Source organism: Struthio camelus, chromosome 5 (genome assembly GCF_040807025.1).
Source record: "Struthio camelus isolate bStrCam1 chromosome 5, bStrCam1.hap1, whole genome shotgun sequence".
Lineage (NCBI taxonomy): Eukaryota > Metazoa > Chordata > Aves > Struthioniformes > Struthionidae > Struthio > Struthio camelus.
The window spans coordinates 69,769,160-69,795,434 of NC_090946.1; the positions used below are offsets into that span (position 1 = coordinate 69,769,160).

A 26,275-nucleotide genomic window follows, 5' to 3' on the forward strand; every position below is an offset into this window, starting at 1 on the left:
GGGGTCGCCAAAAAATTGCCCTGTATGAATGAACAAAACACTGGGAATTCTGGCATTAGGATGTGTGGCACACAGAGGATTTCCATAAGGTATGTCATGCTGCTTTGCAGTGAGGTATACTCTGCTGTTTTGCAGTCATGAACAAATAAAATCTAAAATTCTTACAGTTCTAAAACGTATTGCTAAATATGCTCAGCATTTCATTTTCACTCCATTTCTGAGATGGTGCATGGATGCTAAACTAAGCAAGGGCTGTAACAATATATCAAGAAGCTATAGGATAAATCTCATTATCACCGAATACGCTTGGTTACTGTGACCCATTCTTTGTACATTAAGTGTTGTTACAATGTTAATTAACAATGTGTGTGGTTTTTTTAATAGGACATTTAAAAATCATCACAAACACTGAAACAACAACTGCTGTTAACTAGAGGAATAACAGATTAACTAGGATGACTAGGAAGATGTATGTTGTATGTATCAGTTGTTTTTACAAAAATATGGGATTGCATAACTGCATACTTTTTCTGTGCATGGCATGCAAAGCTTTCGGGGGCAGTGGATGAGATAATGTGTTTTCCAATGCACTTGCCAAGGTCATCCATGAAAAACTGTTTTAAAATGACAAAAAATAAAAAAGCAAAAGCAAAGCCAGGTAGAGAATTCTGAAGTGAGATAATCAGGTATCCTTGTCGTCTGCACACATTCAAAGTTTTCAGTGACCTTACTTGCAGTTACATAAGCATATGGAGAGGAAAACAAACTCTTATTAAATGCTGCAACACATATGGTCTCCTGACAGGATGTTCCAAACCATGCAGTGATTTTACAGTCCATATGCACTGTACAGCAATTCTTTGGTCTCAAAACAAGAATCAAAAATAGCATAGCAGCATGAACTCCACATTCTTTTTCTTTCATGGGCAGTCTCTGTGTTAAAGTTAAAATACATACTACACGATGGCTAGCTGCATTTAACAGCAAAAAATGCCACATACTTGGGCCTTAATAAATGATAACATGATGTACGATGTGATATGCAAAAAAAGGACCAACATTTGGAGTAAAATTTTTCCCAGCGGCATGCCATAAAGCACTTTAAGGTAAGAAATACATCATCAACAGTTCCATTTTCCTTGGGCAGGGAGTTTACCTGTACAGCACGCATGAACACCAACCTGAATGGAAGAGTATCTTCATAAAGAAGATGTCACCTGGCCTATCAAGAACCCCACAGCGTAAAGACTCCATCAGACCTTTCTTTTGCAAGGTCAAAGCCGGATCTAATCAGACTCTCAGTTTGTAATGCCAACGAACGTAGAAGCAGTAGTCACACTGAACCTAAGTTTTCTCACTTTTAAATGTTTCTCAGTCACATAAACCTTAAGTGTTATTATCTGTCATATTGTGGTCATACACGATATTCAGTGACAGAACTGAGCCCAGCAGTCAGCACTTGCGGATTCAGTTTAAGGGATTTGTTTCCAGTATCATATGTTCCAGCCCTATATACTGTACTATACAGCTCATACCTGGCGGGTTGTGGTCTGCTTGGAACCCACCTAAACACTCCTTCCCAAAGCTGCCACCAAAATAAAAGATAGGTGCGCACCGATTTGCTCCGTGCACAGTACAGCCCATCCGCAACCCCAGCTGTGGCTGCAGCGAGCTCAGCGTCGCAAACCCCGTTTCCGAAGCTGGGAACTGGCCACCTCCGCGTTTCTCTTAGGTGAAAGCTCCCCGGACCCCGCGCGAATATGTAAATGGATGTGCGTGCGCGGGCGCGCCTGTCCGGCCGCGGCCGCGGGAGGCGCGCAGCGGCGGCGGCGGCGGCGGAAGCCCCGTGCGCGCACGGAGCCCGCGGAGGAGCCTCCCGGCGGCGGCGGCGCGGGCTGCGCGGGGCGGCGATGCGGGCGCGGCGGCGGCGGCGGCGGGCGGCGGCGGGGCCCGGCGGGGCGCGGACGGCGGTGCCGCTGCCGCCGCTGCTGCTGGCGGCGCTGGCGCTGGCCCCGGCGCCGGCGCGGCCGCACCCGCAATGCCTGGACTTCAAGCCGCCGTTCCGGCCGCCGCGGCCGCTCGCTTTCTGCGGGCGCTACGCGGCCTTCGGCTGCTGCGACCCGCAGCGCGACCGGGCGCTGCTGCAGCGCTTCTACCGCCTCAGCGCCCGCCTCGACGGGCCCACGTACGCCGCCTGCGCCGGACACCTGCAGGAGCTGCTCTGCCAGGTGAGGCGGCCGCGGCCGCGGCTTCCTGCTGCTGCCTGCACCGCTGCCGCGGAGCTGCCGCCGCGGCTGCCTGTGCCCACGCAGGGCCCACGGCCCAGCGCCGCTGCTCCGGCCCAGGGCACAGGTGCAGGTGCCATGGGGGGTGCATCCCCAGGCACGGGTGCTTCAGCCCAGGGCGCATCAGCCCAGGCACGAGTGCTCGGGCCAGGCTCAGGGCCCATTGGTCCAGGCACGGGTGTATCATCCCAGGCATGGGTGCATCCACCCACGCAGGGCACATCAGCCCAGACATGGGTGCTTGGGCCAGGCTCAGGGCCCACTGGTCCAGGCACGGGTATATCATCCCAGGCACGGGTGCATCCACCCACGCAGGGCACATCAGCCCAGCCATGGGCTCCTTGGCCCACACAGGGCAACGTCAGCCCAGGTGTGGACGCAGCTGCCAGCACAGGGGTGCATCCACCCACTCGGAGTGCACTGGCCTAGGCACAGGTGCTTTGGAGTGCAAAGGAGTGCATCAGTCATGGCAGTACTGCATCATCCCGAATATGGGTGCCTTAGCTCAGGCACGAGTGCATCAGTCCACATAGGGCATCGGTGCATAAACCGTGGTGTTAGTACATGGGCCCAGGCAGGCGTGTATCAGCCAACATACGGGCAATAGTGCGTCGGCCCAAGGCATGTGCTCCATGGCATGCTCAGGAGCAATTGGCCATCATCAGGCTTCTCACTGGACTTATTGGCCACTGACAGGTGTCAAAGGAGTAATCAGGATGTGGCTGTGCTTTAATTTATGAGCAGCAGTACTCTGAGAGGTGGGTGTGTGGGCAGATGCAACTTCTGGACTGTCCTTGCCCTCCCAAGGTTAGACCTTTGGAAATGATGAAGACACCCAGGAGGGGACCTGCTTGCATAGAACATATTCCTTGTTACACGCAACTTGGGGGATCAAGCAGTTTTTAATAGTGGATTGCAGCATCCCAAGACTCTTCTGATGTGCGCCAGGTGCTAACAGTCCTGAAGATGGGTGCAGAGTACTGCCTGAGGATGTGGCCTAGCAAGCTTGGTGGCAGCCATCCTTCACAAGGACAATTTCTACCCAGGGTTGATGATCTGTGATTAGATACGCTAACAGGATGATCACAGTCTGCACAGAGCAAAGTGTCTGACCTTGTGATCAGGGTTGGCCTCGTGTATATGAAAATGCCCCTGAGACAGAGCAGTGGCAGCTCTGTGCTGTGCAAGTGAAAGTTTTAAATTAATTCAGACAAAAGAGTCTCGTCTGCTGTGCTGAGGTGGGATCAAAGTGGCTGTAGAGCAATCCTGCTCTCCATATTTTGCAGGGAAATCTTGTGTTACTGAAAGCATAAGGAGAAGGACAACCCTTTTCCACAACAGCTGTTAGAGATTTGCCTTTTATTTTGTTCCACTTTGTACTGAAAGCAAAAACCTTTGAATATAGCCCTGAAAGAAATTGTATCCAAAAGTCCATTTTCAGATAGGAAACAAGAAGTTAGCAGTGCCTGCTAAGTGCTCTTTCTACCTCTGGAAGTGATAAGTAAGTCTCCTGTGTACATCAGAAAGCTGATGTTGAAAATTTCTTCAGAGGCAGTGAAATACTTCAGCATGGAAGAAATGATTCACTGAAACCTTGTAATGAGCTCTATGTATCATCAGCCTTAGACGTGACTACAAATGGTTTCACCTCTGGGCATGCAAGCACAAAATGGAAGTTTAGGCATTACAAACACCTCCAAAACACTCCTGCTTTCATTTATTCTTTATATATAACATTTATATCCTATACTTGAATTAATGAGTGATTTTCTGTGAATTATTCGATACACTTATGTCTCTTTTTGCTCACAGTTCATGATTTTACTCAAATGTAATGAAATTATTTTGACAAATGTCTCTTTTTGTACTTGCAGTGACCATTCTTAACCTTTTCTTACACTGTGATTTGTTATGTGGTGCTATTTCTATTGCTACTGTGAGGTAGGATTTGTTCACTCACTGTAAGTTGTGTTAGTTAACTAGAGAAAAATCTACAAAAAATCAAAGTGTGCAGATAAGAACCTGAAAAAAGGACCAGATCATTTGAGACTGGAAGTGTTGGTTTTTATGGTCACTTCTCAGTTTAATTGGTAGATTTTTATTAAGTTTTTATTGAACTTTTTTAAGTGCTACAGATGTGGTGAGGGATGTTGTGAGTACTGTTGTCCTTCTGGTTCCCTGGTCCGTCATTCTTGATCCTTTGACCCTCACACCCTATTTTCATTTGTTGTTCCTGATATCTTTTTGTTTGTTTGTTTGTTTTTCCCCGTTTTCTTTACCCTAGCTGGCTTCCTAGAGGGGGCTATAAGGTTTGTTGTAATCAGGCCTAACCCTGAAAGGAGAAATCAATAAAGGCAGCCAAGAAGGAGGTATTTTGTGAGAGCATGCCAACCTGGCTGCTTTCTGTGGTCTTTTCCCCACCTCCCACCACTACTGGATTAGGAGTGTTGGAAGGCAGCCCTGCCTAGTCCTTATGCTAACTATGGACTTGTTCACAGGTTTGTCCAATCCTTTTCCAACCTGCTGATACCATCTGCCTGTGCAACCTCATGTGGTAGCAAATTTCAAAAATTTGCCACCTCCCATAAGGGAATATTTTTCTGTTTTAAACAGCTCTCCTGCCAATTTCACTCAATGCCCCTTAGCTCTAGTATTTCAGGGTTTGTAAATAATGGGTGTGCATTAACTTTACGCACCAGCTTTGTGATTTTGCCAACCTCTCCCCCAGGTATGCCCCCCTCCCAACCTCTTTTCTCCAAACCGTGGAGACCCAGGCTTTCTGTTACCCCCTCACGTTCGGAGCGAGATAGTGCAAGTCAACAGGGAATGTCAGGGATCACGTGAAAGTTGGATGTCTTCCTGAGAAACTGCATTGCTTCCCCTGGATTGATAGCAGAAGTAAATAAGCCATTGTTTGATGTGGGTGTTTGGCTGAATTCAGGCTGTTGCAGTTCCTTGGATAAATAGCTGCCTTTGAATTCCTGGAATAGACAGACTAGGTCTGGCTCACTTGTTTTAATTCTGATGAGGTATTTTCATAGTGTCAGCTTGTTCCAGTCCTGCTGAAGCTACTGATCACCTGTCCATTAGCGCCCTTGGTCTTTGGATCGTAGCGTTGTTTAACGTTTATGAACAAACCACCATGGCATGTCATCTGGAAGTGGGAATTTAGATCCGTTAGTGATGCTGAGCTGTGACCAAATGTAGTTTCTTGGCGTTTTGAAGGAACGTGACAAATAACACAATGTGAAGGGTGAAGGCAATATCTGATTCAAAAGCAGAGCAATTCAGGAGCAGGATTCAGGCTTCATCTTGTGTAGAATTAAAATTGGAAGAAATTCCAAATACAACTGTAAAAGTACCATAGACACATGCTTGAATACACTATTGGGCTGGTGATGAGATCTCTGTACATCACTGTCCGTGTAATGCCGCTATGGGTATCCATATGCTGCCAGGAATGTGGTAGGAATTGAAGAAGTCACCTGCAACATTGTCTGCTGTTCAAACACCCCTGAGACCCCTGAGACTAGGGGTGATTAATCCACAGTGGCAAAGGAACTGGGAAATCTTACCTCTGTGCTATCGTTAGTTCTGATGCTGAAGCCGTCTGAATTCTGATGCTGTACTCATTGCTTGATGAGTACATCAGTTCACTGCTTGATTTGAAACAGGCTGTCAGAGGACCAGGTAGATCATGGTACACAAACGGGGAGCTTGTTCTCGCTCCGGATGTGGAAATTCCCATGCACAGAATGACCTCAGATGCCGCCCTCACTTCAAATTCTCTTGCTGTCTTGCTTAAATTTGTTTTTAAGGCCAAATTTTCAGCCACAACAAACAAACTGGCAGATATTCCAGCTCTTTTCCGCCTCTGGCACACCTCTGTGTTCATGTAACTGAGCTGAGTGGCGCTACCCAATCTGCGTATGTAATTTCAGTGTTTTGTGTCACATGCAGTCTCCTTTTTACCACATTAATTGCTGCTCATTTGAAGGCATAATAACCTTCATTTTGCAATGAATGGCTTGACATTACAGGAAGAAAGTTCATTGTGCACTAATGATCTGTTATATGGCTGCTCAGTTTATTATGGTATGTAATGGAAAATAAAATAAAATTAAATATTGTGTGTACTTATCAGCTAATTTAAATACTTAAACGTCTTGGATATTATATCTTTTCAGCTGTTGAATAGTAGTGTAATCTGCATTAAGAAATAGCTCCCTGTAGATTTTTTTTTTTTTTTAACTAAGCTGGTTTTGCTCGGAAGAAATGCCATACAGGAATCCAAAAATGTAGAATTTATTCAGGAAGGATAGTTTTTCTTCCTATCTTTCTTGCCTCTGTTATTTATCTACCCTATGAAAATAACTGAGCCTCCATTGACTCATATTACATTATTTGGAGAGTATTTTTGAGAATCTTGTTGGGAAGATGCATTACAACAGGAAAATATGATATGTTATTGCAAGAAAAAGCCATTGCGAAGCAGGATAACTGAGTCAGCTTGGTCAGTTTTTAACTTGCAGGCAGTTTGACTGGATTGCAGTGGCCTTTTATATAAAGAAAATGTTTGTAAGAATTTTCTTGTTGGAGGGTACACTGAATTATGTAAACTTGCTTCAGTCCTCGGGCAAGATTTTGGGTGCTGCACCTTCAATAAACTGTGGGTTATGCTGCACAGCTCCTGGAGGACGCTGTCTGGACTCTGGCCGTTTTGTGCTAGCTCTCTAGAATCCTGCATATGATGCAATAAATCTGAACACCCTACGCACAGCTTGGTGACCTACGTGTGATCTGGAGATGCACTCGACCTCTCCTGGTCGCCCAAAGCACCTGTGCTCCCGGCTGGCAGCCGAGGCAGCCGGCAGGGGCAGGGAAGGCGCACACGGGGCGCGCGTCCTGTCACGGGTGTCCTCGTCTCCTCCTCCGCTTTCTTGCCTCGCTGCTCCCCTCCGCTGGCACGTCGCCCTTAGAGCAGTGCTGGCCATGGCAGCGGCTTTGGCCCTGCTCACCTTTCCCCGTCCCTCCTCAATCTGGAGATGCAGGACCCGAACGAATCCTCTCGGCGTAATTCCTGCTGTGCTGTTACGTCCTTGGTTTCACCACAGTGCTGCGGTCAGTCTGCTCTTTGTCTATGAGCAAGCAGATCATCCAGGAGGGAAAAACCTCTCTCCCCCCAGTACAAGGTGATGGAGCGAGATACATGTTAGCATTGGTCTGGTTTTCTCGAGGTCAGGGCTATGGTTTGAATAAATGAATACCCGCACATGGAAGCCAGCTTTCACCGGGAATATTGATGATCACTTCCATATATACTGAGATAAACCCCTCTTCTAAGCTTTTCCTCTGATAATATATTTTCAGAATAAACCGCAATATATGTTGTGATTAAGGTGAAATTTCTCCAATTAGTGTTGCTGTTCAGCTATTTCAAATCTGTTCCAAAAAAATGGCCTGAGGATTTTTCCTCTCTCCTTCTAGGAGTGCTCTCCATACGCAGCCCACTTGTACGACGCCGAGGATCCCTCCACTCCTGTGCGGACGATCCCAGGTCTTTGCCAAGACTACTGTGTGCAAGTCTGGCAAAAATGCAGGTCCATTTTCCGCTATCTCTCCACGGACAAAGAGTTAATCGCCCTGGAGCACAACATGGCCAAATTCTGCCGCTATTTGTCCTTGGAAGACGTAGACTACTGCTTTCCTCACCTCCTAGTTAATGAGAATCTCAACCAAAACCTGGGATTCGTGACTGCCAATGCCGAGGGCTGTCTCCAGCTCTGCCTGGTGGAGGTGGCCAACGGGCTGCGCAACCCTGTTGCGATGGTGCATGCAAACGATGGCACCCACCGCTTCTTCGTTGCCGAGCAGGTTGGCCTGGTGTGGACCTACCTCCCCGATCTATCGAGGCTCGAAAAGCCATTTCTGAATGTCAGTGAAGCTGTGCTCACCTCACCTTGGGAAGGAGACGAGAGAGGTTTTCTAGGTATTGTCTTCCATCCTAAATTCAAATTTAATGGTAAAGTGTATGTCTACTATTCAGTTGAAGTTCGTTATGAAGAGAGAATCCGAATCAGTGAGTTCAGAATTTCTCCTGGTGACATGAATACTTTGGACCATGGTTCTGAAAGGTATTGTACACACATTTATCTGACAAATGTATTTAAAATCTCAGAGGACAGCTTGTGCATTTTTAAAGACTACTAACTACAGTGAATGAGACTTATTTGGCTTCATATCGTTCTTGTATTCTCATGTGTTAGCAAGTTAATCCAAGTCCACGTCCACTGGAAGTGGTGCAAAATGCAGGGCAGAAAAAAGGACAAAATACACAGATACATCATGACTGAAATTCTGAATTTATAAAGCTAGACTAGAAAATCAAAGCTCCATTCCCAGGGCTGATGCTCTGTATTATGGAGCATATTAAGTTAGAGAATATGCGTGTCCTCTGTGAATGAACTGCGAGTGCTCAGGAAGAAAACACTTACATTTCTCATTTACAGTATTTCAGAAGCTTTAACTGAACTTTGTTTGAACATTATTTACAGTTAATATTGAGGTTTGTTTATTTTCTAGATTTTTTTATGTCGTAATGAGAATGTTGATTACTCATTAAAATAGATTTCTGCAAAGCATTAGTCAAATTTGTCCATAGCAAAAGATTTCCCAAACCAATATAAATATAGTGAAGTATGCTACCCCAAAGATGGATTTGGCCCCACATTTTTTTCATCTGAATGGCAGCTCGGCCCGATGATATTACAAATTTAATATCATATTAAAGAAAATTCACATCATTATGACATTACGGAGTGCATTTTGATTGGAAAATTCTTTTCTTTTTTTTTTTTTTTTTTTTGCCTTGCATTTGCTATAATAACACTGTTGGGGACAACTATCTGATGTTCATAAGCTTAATGTATCTGCATTTATGAGGACAAAAATTATTTCCAGTTCAGAATTTCTTCAGTGGCCACCTCTGGAAAATATTCTTCCTTTCTATTTCTGATCATCAAACATAAACTTCTCTTTCCCCATCCACCCAGGGTCTTGCAGTTATTGATGTGGAAGGGGTTTCCTTCTGATAGTGCCTCATGTAGGTCTGTGTCTGTGTTTGGGATACATCTGCTTTCATTAACCAGCTCTCTTCCAACGTTCCCCTCTAAACCAAAGTTTTCTCCTTTCTCTGCACCTTTCAATAACTGAAATGTTGAAGAGAAGGGCCATGCTGAGGAAGAACAGAGCCACTTCTGGCTCCTGTCCGAGCGCGCCCAGCGCTGGGCAAGCCGTGCCCTTGGAACTGTGTTTCTGTGCGCTGTCCCAAGAAACACCTGTGTGAGATCCTGTGCAACACATGCACCAAATTCATATGCACTATTACAGTAATCACAGTAAAACAGCAATTACAAAACTTTTGGCAAACTTGCAGAATGCAAGCAAAAATACATTTTGCATTTAGTGAGATTAAAATTTTGCTTTATAGTGAAGTGAGTCATCCTAACATGGGGCTAACATGTTCTAAAATGGGGCATCTTTGTCGTGTCGGTGTACCATATTTAATGTGGTTTAGAGTTGCACAGCTGGATTGAGGCACAACCTAAGCATTTATGTGCACTTTTTTGAAATATAGCTCTCCCTGTTTTTAAATTTGTCCAGGTTCTGAGTTAATGAGTCTGATCCTGCAGTTCATCCACATTAGCATGCACAGATAATTAGAAGTGTGTATGTAGAGATAGCTTATAGATTTATAACCTGTTACAGAATCACAAATCCACTGTTTTAAGAAAACCTTGAATAGTATTAATTTAAAGACTGTTAACGGTGTTACACAGGGCGTATTAGGTACTTTCCAGATACGGAGCAGTGGATGATTCTAGCTGAAAGATGCACATAGCCTGATGACAGAAGGGGGATGCTGGTCTGCATAGCAGTTATAGCAGTTTGGTGCAAGTAGCATTGTCCTTGGCAGGTAAAGAGAATTTTAATGTGTTCCTCAGGAAATGAGTCTGGAGCTTAAAGCTGCTGTTGCGTAGGTCCCTGCGCTGTCTTGTTTGAAAATTATCAGGTTCTGCAATTGTAACATTTCCTGTACTTGTTTAGCTGATCCTCAGTACAGCAAAAGCTTGAAAAAACAAAACCATGGTCCTGTTTTGCTTGTATAGGCATGGCTCCCGCTGACTTCATCTGAAACGCTCTCCAGTGGGGCGCTTCGGCCTGACGCTTAGCGCAGCTTGCACGAGCAGGAAGGCCCCAGTCTGCGTGCCTGCAGATTTTTACTAAATGTCTTCTGCTTTTTTCCGTCTTTGGGAGATTGAGGAGAACTCCAGTTTCTGCTCTTCACGGGATCCTGCCTTGCAGCTGCAGTCTCTGTGTGCTCTTGCACAGCGACCTTATTTCAGAAGTGATAAAGTTTAGAGGCAGGGGACAGAATAATGTTACCGATTTCATTTCTGCATTTTACAATGTTTTGGGATTGTAACTATCAGTACTTTCACAAGGAGACAAGCTCTCTGAAGGTGAAGTGTTATACGTGATTATAAACAGTTATTTTTAGGGATATTAAGAGGCACTTCCAGCATGAAAACTGGTCTTTTTAAAAAGACCAGAGTAAAATAAACTTCAGTTGTTATGCCTGGGAATTTTCACTGTGTATTGGTGGCTTTCCTGTTCTATGAAATCATACCTTTCCACATTTCACCTTTTCCTTGCTAAGAAAGGGATGCCAGATGCATAAAATAAACAGATGAAAGTAACGGAGAATGAGGTTTCAAAATGAAGCTAAGTGTTGGCACTGCTTTGAATAACCTTTGTCAAAATGTTAATCTGTTGCTGCTGCTTTTAACAGTTCTCCAAGTTCCTAAAGTACTCTCTATATAATTCTCCTTTAATCTTTTCTCTTTAAAAATTTAACTATTATTTAATGTTTGAGAGGTCTTCATCTCCTTGAAAGTGCCTGTCACATTTGTGCCAAATACTGTACAGATGCATAGATAGACTGGAGTGCTTTCTCTTGTAGCTTACAATCTGATTTTGAACTGCAATGCCTTTTTTTTTTTTTAAAGTATAGCAAGGAGGAAGAGGCAGAGGAAAAATATATTTAAAAGTATACTCTGTCATGTGATTTCCCAGTTTCCTTATTTCACAATTTGGTGTTTGTGTAATCTAGAAAATATGTTGCAATTACATAAGGTAATAAAATCGTTTATGCCTGAGTAAAATTCAATAACATGGGTATGGAGAAAGATGTTTTGGGTTTCATCTGCAGCCATTCTCATGTGTCAAGGATGACACTAGACTGATGCGCTACCCTTTGCTTAGGACGTGTGCAGTTGATAATGCTTTGTTGCTGTTTCTGATTAGGATAATCCTGGAAGTGGAAGAACCAGCTTCCAATCATAACGGAGGAGAGCTGCTCTTTGGAGATGATGGTTATCTCTATATATTTACTGGAGATGGAGGCATGGCTGGAGATCCTTTTGGGACCTTTGGAAATGCCCAGAACAAGTATGACCCCCTAAAACTTCGTGTGCACCATGCGTCTCTCTCGCTGCCTCTGCTGGTGCTTATGCAGACGTGGGTGTAGGTAGATCTCCCGTGCAATTCCTCCTCCATGGAGGAGGTTGTTGTAGTGTTTCTTTTCTCCTACAAGACACAATAACTCACTGAACCTTCCATCTTTTTTCTCAGAGTTCGATTTTCTGGCAAATGGAGGGGTCAGTGAAATGGGAACAGCGGAGCAATCCCTACTTTCACCTCCAAGCGACTGGTTGAAGCCTGCCAGGCAGCTAGTCAGAGGAGGTCATTACCATCTGAAGGCTGCTCAGTGGCCCATGTCAAATGAAATGGTCTTCATCCAAGTGCTCATGTATCAATGTCTGGATCACAAAACCGCTGCCGCAGTTGGCACGCGCGCTGGCAGCGCGGAGGAGCAAGGGAGCCGTGCTCACCCCGTGCGCGGCCCCGTTAATCCCAGTGCCGGGGCTCTGGGGGGAGCTGGCCCTGCCGCTGCCACCCGCGCTGGCACGCAGAGAGGCTCCAGCGTGGGGCACAGTCCCTCTGGCAGTTTGCATGAATAGTAAATTAACTTCAGCCCCAATCCTGCCAACTCTGGCTATTTGCTCGTTTTTCTCCTGTGAGTGGTCTTATTCAGATCAGTAGAACTGGTCGTGTGCTTACAGCGGGAAAGTCAGCAGGATCAAGACCGTCATTTTTTAAGTTGCTTGTGGGAGCTTGTATACCCAGATCCTGCTCTGGTTAAATGTCCTACAAAGCTACAATTAGTGTCAGATCGCATGCATCATTCCCTTAATAGTTTCCAGTGGGTAGGTAGGTTGGTTGGTTTTTCTCACGCATTGAAAGACTTGTGTTCTCCAAAGCAGAAATAAAGAAATCTTAGACTTTTTAAAGCATCCATCTCTGAATGAGAATATGCGTTTAACCAAGGTCTAGTTTTATTTCCCTTCTTTCTTTTTTTCTTCCTTTATTCTCCAAATGCAGGTCGACATTGTTGGGCAAAGTGTTGCGGATCGATGTGGACAACAACGACCGTGGGCCCCTTTACAGAATCCCCCGAGACAACCCTTTTGTCGATGACCCAAAAGCTCGCCCTGAAATCTATGCCTACGGAGTGCGAAACATGTGGCGCTGCTCCTTCGATCGAGGCGAGCCTCACACAAAGGAAGGGAAAGGCCGTCTTTTCTGCGGCGACGTAGGACAGAATAAATATGAAGAAATCGACATTGTAGAGAAAGGAAAAAATTATGGCTGGAGGGCAAGGGAAGGATTCAGCTGTTACGATAAAAAACTTTGCACCAATTCTTCAATAGGTAAATACACTTTCTGTTTAAATTACCTATCTCACACATTGGGAAGTTTTCCACACGTTCCTTTTTAATTTTTGCCTTCAAAGTCTGGCTGCTTGGTTGCAAACATATATTTTTGAGATATAACTCTGTGCAGTCTCAGTATGGAAGAGAGCTGACTTGGAGAAAAATATTAGTAGTCCAAACGTTACCATTTTTGAGTTAGGAGAAAAGAAGAAATGTGCTAGCTCTTGTTTTTCTGGGTCATGTATGTCGTTAGTCAAATATTCCTGGTGATTCTGTGATTTGGGGGACAGTTTCATCTTTCTGACGTGAGGCAAACTTTCCTGCAGAAGCAAGAGCAATTTGGAGAGTTTGTATTTTCTTCCTAGCTTACAAATAACATCCTTATATCTAAATATATATATCTGTATTTTTAATATGTATTCTGTAAGCTGGTCAGCTACTATCCACACTGCTGCTGTACGGGTAACAGCATGTGCAGTATGTTTTTCTTTTTTAGCTGTGCCAGAAAGAAAAACCTTAATTTCTTTTTTACTTTTCAAACTTGGAGTCAGCATATTTGCTGGCTGTCTGGACTCTGGCGCTCGTGCTAAGCAAAAGCGTGTCGTGTCGCAAGTTCTGATGTGGACCGCAGCTCGTGCTGGAGTATCTCCACACAGACCTGCTGAAGCCAGTGGACTGGCCCTGATTTGCACTGAGAGTCTGGGTTTTTTTTCTCTTCTGTGTGCTCTGTGATCTTGTTTAACTTCCTGCCTTTTATTAACTTAGATGTAAGTAAAGTGGTAGTGATTAGATCTTTTCCATAAAAACGTTGAGAGTGCAGAGCAGATTTTTTGCACTTCCTTTGCTGAAGCAACTGTCAGAGAGCCCACTGAAAGCTCTCCTGCGTGACAGGGCCTCCTTTAGCCTTGCTGGTAAGCACTTTGCTGAGGTCTCCAGGGAGCCGGGAAGTTTGCCGATGCCTTCAGAGAGCCTTTTGTCAGAAAAGCGAAGTGTCACAGCCCCTTTAAAATGCCAAGCGCCGTGCAAGTGTAGAAAGCACCTGCTTCAGCTGACGTGCCCTGGTGCAGGGAGCCACGCGACTGGACAGGCCCACGCTGGAGCCTCGCGTTGGAGACGTCTGAAACACAGGACAGAGAGAAACGCTGCGAGGAAGGAGCACGGCGAGAGCTGAGGGGAGATGCGTGTGCCCCCAGGCTTCCAGGGCAAAGGGGTGAAGATGCACCCAGTGGAGAGCTTCACAATGAGAGCAGCTCCCTCTGTTTTGCTGCTGTCTAGTGTTTTAGCTCGCATTTTATGATGAACCCCTGTTCATCAGTACTACATCCTGCCTGTGCCGTACCATAAATATTTTATGGCTCTTTCAGGTTAAGCTGAAACACAAGCTCTTGGTGCTTCATAGTAAAACCAGCCAGGCCATTTAGAAATTGGCTGGCCGCAGCAGTAGTAGAGCCTGGTTATAGAGGGAAGAGAAGGGCTCAGGAAAATGTTTAGATGTCTGGGTGATCGAGAGCGCTCAGGCCTGTCTTGCATTGCAAGTAAAATGTCGACCAGTCTGTCTGAGGTGGGATGTCCTTGGTTAGCGCAGCCGGCCGGAAGGGGCTATTGAACAGTGTTCTGAAAGGTGAAAATGGAGCTCAGTTTGACTCCATCAGCAGCTGATCTAATCAGAAGATGCTCAAATAAACCTCATGGTCTCATGATAGACTCACAAGAGCTATGTAAACAGCTGTTCTGCATCATGTGTAAAACAAGGCAAGCCACGTATCTTTTCCCCTCTACAGATGATGTGCTTCCAATTTATGCTTATCCACACAAAATGGGGAAATCTGTTACAGGAGGCTATGTCTATAGGGGTTGTGAGTCTCCAAACCTGAATGGCCTGTACATATTTGGTGATTTTATGAGTGGGTAAGTAAATTTTTTGGATGCTCGCTAAGCTGTACATGCTCTATTGATACTATATCTGCTTGCGAGTGCTCGTGCAGTCTAACCTTTGCTGACTTGCTGCTATGTGCTGGTTACAAGCACTGTACAAAGCCTAACTGCTCATTACAAGTGACTCACGTGGCGTGCTTTTTATAATCTTTATTCCATGTTGCTGCGCAGGAATGCGACCTTCACATTCCAGCAGCCACAGATGTTGCTGATTCACATGGAGTCAGTACAAGTGAAAGGCTGGGGATCGGACATTCATTGCAAATCCAGAAAGTGGTGTAAAAACACATTCTAGTGCATCCTAAAGAAACTTCCCCTGTTTCAGCATTTCCAGACACAGAAAATATTGGAAAAAAAAAAAAAAATTGCCCAGTAGTGGGTCTGGTGCAAACCTGTGATGGTGCATGAGACTTGCATATTTTCCCCCACCTCCTCTCACTGTGCTGTACCTGTATCTCCTCCGTTTTCAGCACAGATCCTCCCTCCACCTTGCACCCCAGGTGCCCCGTGCACTGACTGCCCCAGTCTGATTCACTCACCAGCAGCTTTCGGGGGTGGCGGGGTCGGGCGGGAGAGCGGCCGCAGAGCTGCAGCCAAGCCAGGCATCCTGCGTCCCTAGTAGGGCCCCACACACAATGAAGTGCTGAAGTGCAGCTCTTAAACCCTCCCCTGTCACATTTTCATGTGTTTGCCTTCCCCCTGAAAGGCAAGGTGTTATGAGTCTGGGCAATATAGGTGCCTTAATATCAGCAATCCTTCATTTCTTGGAGGAGCTGCAGTTTCTATTGCAGCTAATTTGGGTAGGAAGCATTAAACATCCTTTTAATTTTCCCGATTAATATTCATAAATCTTTGTCCTGGTTGCTTGAAGCAAGTTATTTTTGCCTTTCAGACGCTTGATGTCTTTGAAAGAGGACCATGCTACGGGAGAGTGGCAGTACAGTGAGATCTGCATGGGGACAGGACAGACCTGCATGTTCCCTGGGCTTATCAATAACTATTATCAATATATCATCTCTTTTGCTGAAGATGAAGCAGGTAAGCATTTGGCATTATCTCACGTTGGGTCATATGCTTATGGTTTCTCATCAGAGCGGGCTCATTCTGGGAGGCAAGCGGGCCAGAGCACGAGTCCGTTGGTCTCCAAAATACCTGCAGGTTAGACTCTCAGGTTCTCCCAAACATCAAACCAGAGCCACAATCCCAATTTCCAGGCTTGTGCTCTTCCTCGGGTGACTGACCCAGGAATTGGGAGAGGCAGTTCTCTGCCTGTCTCCTTAGGTGCAGTTTGTGCTGCTGCCTGCAGTTCAGGTTTGGAGGGAAAGTGATTAGCTGAGGGCAAATACATTAAATGCCAGCTTACAAAGAAACCTCACACCTCACTGTGAAATGCCTTGGGGAACGTAGGCCCTCAGAGGCTAACAAGCTACTACTGAAGTGAGAGCAGGGCAATATGACAAGTTTATGCTTTTGGCCAGTCGAGAAACCTGTTGACATTATTAATGGATAGGGAAAAACAGATAAAACTAAGAAATAATTATGAACTTGCTTGTACTGGCCTGGAATATTTGTACATCTCAAGGTGGAACAGAGAGTGAAAGCTCTACGTTAGGTCTTGAATGAGGCATCTGCAAAAGGCTGTTTTAGGACCAGGTTTTACTCGTGCCGGTTGGGATTTTGGCTCGCCTAGGGCTGGAGGCTGTGGCCTCCGTGAAGTTTTACATGGCTGTACTTTTAAGACTTGAGACATTTTACATTCAAGGAATGAGCTCCTGCTATTTGCAAAGTAGGAGATAAAGTGTCCGGGGGTGAACCTGGCAGTTGCTACCTCTGTTAGCACAGAGCACAGTTTTATTGTTGGTTACCCAGCCCAAAGGAAGGGCGAGCGGGCTGCGCGATTCATGGCTGCGGAAGGCTGTTTAGCTGGGTTGCTAAGGAGCAGCATGTGCAGCTTTGAAATCCAGGAGTTTGTGTTGCTCGCCCATTGTCGGGGAAGTCCGTTGGCTTTTGATCACAGGCGCCTGCTACCAGAATGCCCCAGTTTGTAAAAATCTGTTTTTCCTGGACAGTTGTGCAGACAATATAAGAAGTGGCTGTTGGGGAATAACCGTATCTATTATGCTCTCCCTTTTAATCATGAAAATAAAACCCTACCCAATTAGGTACTAGCTCAAGAGCTTTACTTTAGGATTAGAATTTTTGGAGTTAAAATCTGTTTTCTTTAATCGTTAATAGAAATTGTTAATAATGTTAATAAAAATTGTTAATAAAAGGTAGGGCTGGCTGTTTCACAGTGCTAGGATGAGGAGCATATCCTACCCTAAAATCAGAATAGTAGCTTAATCTAAATCTGCTTTAACTTAAGAGGATCTTGAGGTGCAGTCTCAAGCTGTTAATTGCAGCCCTCATTCGTGCACCTTTGTCCCTCGCCTGCGGGCAGAGTGAGTGCAAAGCGGGAGTGAAATACTGTCCTTCTGCCTTGGTGCTTTTCACACACGGTTTGCATAAATATAGTAGAGGTGGGTGGGAACGTGGGCCGGGACTCTGTTCTCAGGGGGAGTAATTTCCTTTATATTTATTTTATTATGATAGGAAGAAATTTGTTGATAACAGTTCAGTGAATTTTCTTTATCTGTGGTAAGCAGTCTTCTCTTGCACCTTTTTGCTGTGCAAGGAGTCTGGTTTTACAAGTTTACCACACCATTTATTTTAACAAGCTTTTCTTCGTGGAAGTATTTATTTTTAGGGTTGTTGCTGTGATGGACATTAATCTGGCTGATTTACTGGCTGTGTTTATATGATGGGGACACCTATATTTTTCGATCATTGCACACACGTTATAGAGCCGGCAGTCCCATCCTTTGGGAGTTGGATGTGCTGGGGACACCCCAGGTGCTTTGAACGTGTGCCGTCTGTCCTTGGGGCACGCCGGCGATAAATCTGGCATGCCGCCCACATGCTTCACGGCCCGTGCACCCATATTTCTGCCTGATAGTTTCCAGGAAAGAAACATGGGTTGTGAAGCACACCTTACTGCACCGCAAGACACAGTGCCAGGCATATTTCACATCCCTGTTTGGACCAAGGCTGCCTCTGGCATGCCGCTAACAGACTCCTGTGTCACCACCAGAAAAAGGAAGAAATTATTTCATGCTCAGTATTATTTGTGTAGAGCCCAGCTAATATACCAAGTCAATTCACTGCGGCACGGCGTGGGCATGCTGTGCATGTTTAAGAGTTATTGTCCTTTTTCAGGTTAGCTAGATGCAACTAACCATCCACTCCTTGCCATGACCACTCCAACCCTTTCCCCCTTTTCTTCCTCCTCCTTTGGGTCTCCTCCTACCTATAGGAGGCCCAAAGAAATCTGGCCTTACCCTCATTAAGCAGGTCTTAGTTGCCCCCTTTGCCCAACTCCCCTGTTTTCTTTTTTAAACATTGCAATTTTTTTCTTTCAGCCCAATCAGCTCTCCCATCCTTTTTCGTTGCGCCACACAAGCACTTGTGCTGGCGAAAGCGAAAGGGGAGTGCTGGAGGGACTGACTGCTTGTGCTGCCAAGAGCGTAATGCTGGCCTCCGCAGCACAACAGGAGGAGAGGGATGGAGACGCAGTTAAGAGAAAATACATCAAATAAATGGTGACAGAAATTGTCTGGCTGAAGGTCGAGCCCTACCCATGTGGCTTGACAGAGCTGCGGCAAGTCCAAATGCCTTTTTGGTGAGATTCGTCTCACTTTGTGAATGTGCTAGGGAAGCAAAAGCAAAATCTTTTTCTTCTGTAATTCACCCCAAAGGAGCACTTCATCAAAAAGAGCAAAGACAGTGGTGAACAGTCTTAATTTCCTTCCATTGTATTTTGACAAACGAAATTCAGGGTGTGATTATTTTGCATTACTGAAGTCGAAGTACACAGATTTGACTGAGATGACAGCTAAAGTGTGGGCAGTGGAAATTTGTCAAAATAATATTTCATGATAATATGTTAGAGTGCACACTCATTGAGTATTTTATATGCTATTGGAATGCGTATGAACTTTCATTATAAACCCATATTGTTTGCTTCGGTAGCCAGATCTCTCTGCTTCAGTCCCAGCTTCCTTAATGCTCTCTGACCTGCGATGCAGAGTTAATGCCTTTGTGCTGAGCAGCACTCCATGGAGTACAGAAGCTGCATGGAAAGTTTTCATAGCGGTGTTTAGTTTTTTTTTTTTTTTCCTTAGGGGAGCTTTACTTCATGTCTACTGGAATACCAAGTGCCACTGCTCCCGCTGGAGTGATTTACAAAGTGGTGGACACTTCTAGGTAGGAGATGTTCTTATGGCAAAATTTAGCTTTGATGCTCTGGATCTGGGTTCGAATGTGTTAATTGATGCTGACTAACGAAGTATTTCTTCTCCTCCACTGGGCCCCTTTGTCGAGCAAGATCAAGGAATGGCTTGAGCAACATGTTGCTGGTCTGCTCTGCTCCCGCAGTGGTCGGCATCTGCCTTGATCAGCAGTCGCGCACTTGTTCATTATGTGGCTTGTCAGCGTTATGCTGGCTGGGGAATTTGTTCCTGAAAGCTAGAGAAGTGTTTTATGGGTGGCTTGTCTTTCTCGGGTAAAGTTTCTCAAGGTTCCTGTCCGCAATGGGGTGGTTTATATCGAGGGGTTTTTCTCGGTCCCGCTCCATCTCCCGCGAGAGTCCTGTGCACAGACCTTCACATGAAGCTGGACCAGAGTGAGCTGTAGGGCTTTCTTGGACAAAGCAGAAAGAATACAAAAAAATCAAAAAGTACACCCTTTTCTGTGTTTTAGAAAGGAGAGTGATTTCGACAACTAAGAGCGTCGTTACTCCTTCTGGATCCTGTGTGCTTGTACCTGAGACTGGGCAAGGCAGGGAATATTAATGTTTTACAGGAAGGCTTGCAGCTTTTTTTTCCAGTTTCCTATTTATCAGACATTCCTACTACTGGCTAAACACCAAAGTATTTTCAGCTGGACACGTAGAATGAGACTTCATGAGATTTTGCTTTTACTTTTTTAAATGAATTAAACTTACAGCTTTGGCTATCTGAGTATTTTTTCAAAGTCAACCCACTTTTCTGTTTATATGTTGGAAACAGCCCCAGAACTTCCTCATTTTTTCCTTTGACTCCTCCTCTAACAGTAGCATTTTCCATTATCTAATGCAGGGGAGTAGTTCCTGTAAACTGTATGTTGAGACTTGTATTACGCAACCTTTACAAAAATAAAAAAGCAGAAGTCAAAGGACAGTCAGAAGTTTGAATTTAAAAAGAAGTCTCTTTACTAAAGTGTTAGAGTATAGCAATAGGAATAAGAAAGAACTTCCAGGAAAATTTATAAAGCTATGTAACATCCCTACATGAGTACCCAAGAGAGGAATTCTTTGTCTGCATTTCTGTTCACAGAAATGCAAATGCAAGCTATCGTAATTACACAGGAATTACATCCTCCAGATGCAAAAAGAGTGCATTTTTTGAACAGTTTTGAAAATCCTCTGAAGAAGCCTGCAGATGAACAAGCCAACCATAGGAAAAAGCAATTATGAACGGGATGCAACTATTCAGAAGTGAGGTGTACTTCCACGGCAGACAAATTTGTGTCAAAGGAACGTGTCATTTTAAGAGAAAGCCTCTGTAGGAGGCACTTAGAGTGTTAATGTCTTGTTTGAAACTAATGCATTTTTTGAACTACTAAAATGATAATTTGCTGGCAGTGACAAATCTCAGGACTCTATTTTCCATGGAAAACTTTCCACCAGGCTGCTTTCAACGTTTGTATTGATTGTGATAAAAGGGGAAGTCTTTTATTTTTCCTTTATGCTAATGATATATGAATAATAGTGTGTCATTTTGCTTCCCTTAAGACAGCCTGAAAACTCGTATACACTTGATTTTTATGTCAGATGTTCAATATATATTGTCTAGTTTCATGATCTTTATTTTCAATTTGATTCATCTTTTTCTGTATTACTTGAGCCTGCCAATGTGGTTTTTTTCCTTAATGGATTCATCAATGGCAAGTGAAAACAGAGCCAAAAGACTCCATTGACTTGCGAAGATTTGGACTTTAATTAATGGAAATATATGATTGTTTAATCATGTTTTCTACTGTAAGAGACTATTTGGATCATGTAAACAGATTTCCTCCCCCCTCCCCCCCCACCCAAGCATTACATTTGTTGAAAAGCAATGGGAAGCAAAGGCTCGTGATGCCACTGGAAAGGAATGAATTGTACGCCATATGTGTCTCTCTTTTCACAGGAGAGCACCACCAGGAAAATGCCGAGTTGAGCCTTTGCCAGTGAAAGTAAAAAGCAAGCTCATAAAGTTTGTGCCAAAGGAGAGTAAGTATAATTGTTGCTGCTTATTATTGATACATGTTGGTTGGCAGTGAGTATAAACTCGAAGCTTGTCCTATCTCTGTATGTGTGGAGACCACCCGGAACGTCAGCCTTCGGAGTAGCCTCTAAATTCATTTTTACCAGGTGTTTTGAATATGAGGAGTTGGCTCAAATAAGCCAGGTGATAGGCGTTACTTCCCCGCTCCTATCCATGGGGAATCTTCTCTGTGTACTCTGCCCCTAAATTTCTTCTCTTTTCACGCTACACAGTAACAGGGCTCTTTCTTTAAGAGCAACGTGGTGTCCTCCTAAGGGTTTCTGTATGGAGATCCTGTGCTGTGGTGCTTTTCAGTAACAAGAGATTTTTGCAGTGCCTTTAGGGAGTGAGGAGCACTTCAGGAGGTGAAGGATATTATGGCTAAAGGGTTGGGAAAAAGCTCATGGAGCAAGATCAGCTCTGAGTCATCTCTGCCTGTAAGTAAGAGAATATGTGATGAGAAAATGCTCCCAAAAGACAGCCTGATCAGCTATTCAGGTGAACTTTTGTTTTACCCAAACCCTCCAGGGCATTTTGATTGCTCCTTACTGAATGCACTATTGTGCTGCTAAAACTGGAGTAGTGGAAGATGTAGCTGAATCTGCAGCAAACCAAATACTATTTATGTTAAAAACAAAAAAAACTAAATGCACTAATAGATTCTCAGAATTAGATTGGCAGTATCTCATTTCTTTTCTGCAATATATTTTGTTTGCACATTTAAGTACCTAGGCAGTACTCTAACAAGTTTGAAATTAAGTTAATATTATGGCAGGAACTTTAAAGTTTGTATATTCTTATTTAATTTTTAATTACATTAATTGTGCTACACTATATTTAAATCATTGATGTTGCTTCCCACAGCTTTGACTTAATGAAGGGAATGAGAGTACTCAGCACCTTATGAGATTAAATCTTTTAAGGTGGAACAAACAAGGCTAATTATTAACTGTTGCGATGCCTTTGGAAACATGCCCCTGTGGAAGCTCTGCACACGGTTTTCAAACGTTGTTTATTTTGCTCATGTTCCACCAGTTCTGTCTCTGTTTTTTTGTTGTGGATTACTTGCCGTGCAAGCTAAGCATGCTTTCGTCACAAAATAAAACCTGGAAACAGTGGGAGAGATTCTTTCAAGAACTACATTCAGGTTTAGGTGAAAACCAAGCATGAAAATTTTAATTCAGAATCATGAAAACAAGGCTGGATAGCTGTAAATATTCTGTTGTTTTGGCTAGTGTTTAGTGTGAATGCTACAGAATCGCCAAAGCTTGCAGCTTACGTTAGCTGAATGAAGGCATTTCTTGGAAATGTGTTTAATAAATCAGTTGAGGAAGAATAATATATAATAACAGCTTAGTTTAGCAAGGTGAAGAGCACTCCCAGAAGACCATTAGGTTTCCTGCAGTCCTACATGTCATTATATGAATTCCAGAATTGTGAACTGCTTTACTAGGTCGGTCTTTGAAGGCAGAGGTGTGCACGGATCAGGCTTGCGCATTTATTTCTTGTTTTCAAAACCTCAGCTTCCAGAGAAGGGCAGACTTTTCATGCCATAAATAGACTGTTTCTCCAAATAGGAGGTTGTTGAGAGGCTGTTCCAAAAAGCGGGCTATTCCAAAGGTTTGCCTTTTTGGGACAATGGAGATTGAGTAATATTAAGATGGCTTTGATTGCCGTGTTTTTCCCTGTCCCTAAACTACAAAGCAAATGAATGAGAATGGAGGATAAATCTAGGCTATAATTCGAAAGGTTGTGATGTCTTTGCGAATACATATGACGCTGTCACAACTCAGTTGGTTGCTATTTTGAGTCATTCCAAATTACTTCCTTTTGACAAGCTAAGATTTGTTTTTAAGCTAGAAATAGAGCGCCTGTGAATAAGCAAGTCCAGTAACACCTGGAAACCTGGAAACTGTGACAGCAAAGAGTTTTAAGCTCTTTGGAGTTCAAGGCTGTGGGTTTTTTTTTTTTTTTTTTTAAAGGGGGAAGGAAAGAAACAACCCCAAATCCTGTTTTATGTGTTGTCCTGGCAACTCCGTTCCTTTTGCACATTCCAGTTACCAGAGAGAATTGGTTTTGAATGTTCATGACTCCAGCTACTCTGAATAAAGCATCTGGCACAGTGGGGAGGCCGGAGCTCTCGCGGCCTGGTAACGATCCAATCCTGAGTAATGAAGGGAATAGCAGAAGTCGTGCTGTCTCCAAAATGCCTTCGGCCGGGGAGAAGGGTCTGGTGGGGAACTCCTCTTCTCCCGGCGAAGCTTCGGCTCTGACCCTTTGGCGGCTGCGCTGGCGTCCTGCCCGTGAAGGGCTTGGGAATTTGGTAGCGTTTCCTTCTCGGGGCGGGGGGAAGAGTCTCGTTCGCTGGCGTTAAGCGGTGCAGTCCTCTCCGCTTAACTAAAAGCAGCAGACGTTTTACCGCTGATGACATTGGCTCCCCAGAAACGTTTTCGCTCCTCCACCGGCTCAAGGAAGCAAAACCCACCAGGGGAATTAAATAAGCCAAATGTTTTCAAGCACCGTTTTTATACGGCTATTTTTAGACGCTGTCGTAGAATCGCAGCCTCACGTTTGCCTCCCTTTTTCCCCCCTCCCAACAGAACTGATAGTGAAGACGCCCACGCCGCGGCCTCGGCCCAGGGCCCCGACCAGGGCGCCGGGGGGCGGCGCGCCGGGCGCCGAGGCCTCCCGCGCCCCCACCGCCGGCCGGGGGGGCCCAGCCCTGCCGCCGCCCCCCACCAACAGGACCCGAGGGCCCCCCGCCACCCCGGCCCCCAAGCCTCGGAAAGGCACCGGCGGAGGCGCACGACGAGGGCGACGGAGGAAGAAGAAGAAACCCGCCGGCACCCCCGCGCCGCCCCGCAACGGCGCGGTGCGGCTGGCGGCCGAGCGGGACGGCGGCCGGCGGTGGGACCGGGGCCGGGTGGAGGTGTACATCGACGGCGAGTGGGGCACGGTCTGCGACGACGGCTGGAGCGCCGCCGCCGCCGCCGTGGTGTGCCGCCAGCTGGGCTTCCCCTACGCCGTGCGGGCCAGCAAGAAAGCGGAGTTTGGGGCGGGGAGCTCGCTCCGCATCCTGCTGGACGACGTGCGGTGCTCCGGGCGGGAGCGGAGCCTGCTGGAGTGTGCCCACGCCGCCGTCGGCACGCACAACTGCTCCCACGAGGAGGACGCCGGCGTGGTCTGCAGCCGCGAGGAGGTGGAGGACTGGTGAGACGGGGCCGGAGCAGGCGCTGGAAGGCGACGGCCAGCGCCTCCCTCCGCCTGCCCTCCCCTCCGGGGCGGCGTGAGCCTTCAACGCGGCGCGCTCTGCCCGAGCAGGGGGGCTGTTTTCTTGGTGTTCATCCCCATCCGTCTGGCTTGAGTACGTCCGTGAGCAGGGACTGGGTTTATCTGGATGGGATGGGTTTTTTTTTTGTTTGTTTTTTTTTTTTTTAGAGCGAGAAGAAGGAGAAAAACCCAAGCAGCAGTGATTATAGGTTAGGAAGAAGACGCCATCCTCGTGCCCTTTCATCTTTCCATCTGTTTTTTGCCCAGCCACACTTCACAGTGTTTGGCTGAAAAAGAAGGGTCGAAATGGCCTCGTTTGGCCCTCGCTCATGGAAGCGTGTGCGCAGTTGTACTGCCTTTGCCGCTTGCAGCCCGGCGGGGTGATTTCTAAGCCTGCGCCTGAGTCGGTGCCTTTCTTTGCGGAACACAAACATCAGATTTTTGTTAGCTTTCTGTGCACTAGTTTAAAGGACAGTGATTCTTTTGTAATGCTGTACGTTGGTATAAGCCTACTGATTATCGGAGAGAACTGCCTCTAAATAACAATCCGGTAAATTAGACAAAATCAGAGCAGACTGCCTGGAAAGTATTTCTTCTGTTTACAGTAGTGTAAGTGAAAAGAAAAGTGGACCTTTTGTACGTAAACAGGACCACAGTCCAGTTTAACCCTGAAAATACTTTGTACTTATTTCTCTGCTTTCTTAGACGTCATGTAGCCACATATTTCTGCATCCAGTTTTCACAGGTGTGAATGACTAGACAAGACTTAATACATTGGAGTAAAACTCCTGTAATATGCTTTTTAAAGGAGATCTTAAATCTCATTTTGTCTGAAACATGTTTTTCACTTAAGTAATCATTGGACATACGTTTCCCTCTTTTGTGGTCTCTCTACTGTTGGCAGCATTTTACCTGTTATTTTTTCTGATACGGTAAAGATGGTTTTTATCTCGTTGCTCATACAAAAACACAGGAAAGACAAAAACAGAACAAATGAGTAAAATGAGTAGTGTATCCAGCAAAGTCGATAAGCAGGGCTTGGTATCTGAAGCTCTTAATTTGGATGTTTATTTTAATTCCCCAGTTTCAAGTTGACAGTGTCCTCTTAAATACAAAACATTGATGCATATGGTAAATAAATTTGTTTTAAATAGTTTTTCCTGGACTTTCTGGTGTACCTGCTAAATATTATTTTAGTATTAAGGAACACCTTCCCTATATAAATGCAGGTGATCAAAAAAGTAGCACTGTCTTCCTAACCAATGTTAAATTTAAAGGGGAGAACAGCCATGTAACCTGCCTTTTGTATAGCATCGCTCTTGCTTCATTAGAGACCTAAAAATGCCATCAAGAACCAGGCTTTCAGTAGGCTTTTCTCATTGCAGTAAGGGTGCAAGTGCATCCATTTGAAGTGCAGAAGTCCACTCTAAATGCATCAAAACGTTCAGGAAACGGTTAAGAGAGTCTTTTGTAAATTCTTCTGTTAGAGTATTTGGCACCTATTGAGCCGAGGGGACTAGAGGGTTCAAAAAATGGAAAATAAAGATTTAATCTTTCTCCTTCAGAA

The 26,275-nt window shown here is 45.1% G+C and overlaps 1 protein-coding gene across 1 annotated transcript; it reads left to right on the forward strand.

The window, feature by feature from the left end:
• Positions 1 to 1,958: 1,958 nt before the first annotated feature.
• Positions 1,959 to 26,275, forward strand: HHIPL1 (HHIP like 1; the record flags this gene model as incomplete). Its single annotated transcript, XM_068947644.1, has 9 exons — positions 1,959 to 2,228; positions 7,773 to 8,419; positions 11,652 to 11,795; positions 12,789 to 13,117; positions 14,902 to 15,028; positions 15,948 to 16,093; positions 19,276 to 19,357; positions 21,322 to 21,404; positions 24,039 to 26,275. Coding segments are annotated over 9 exons (2,442 nt in total), but the record flags the coding sequence as incomplete, so codon positions are not given.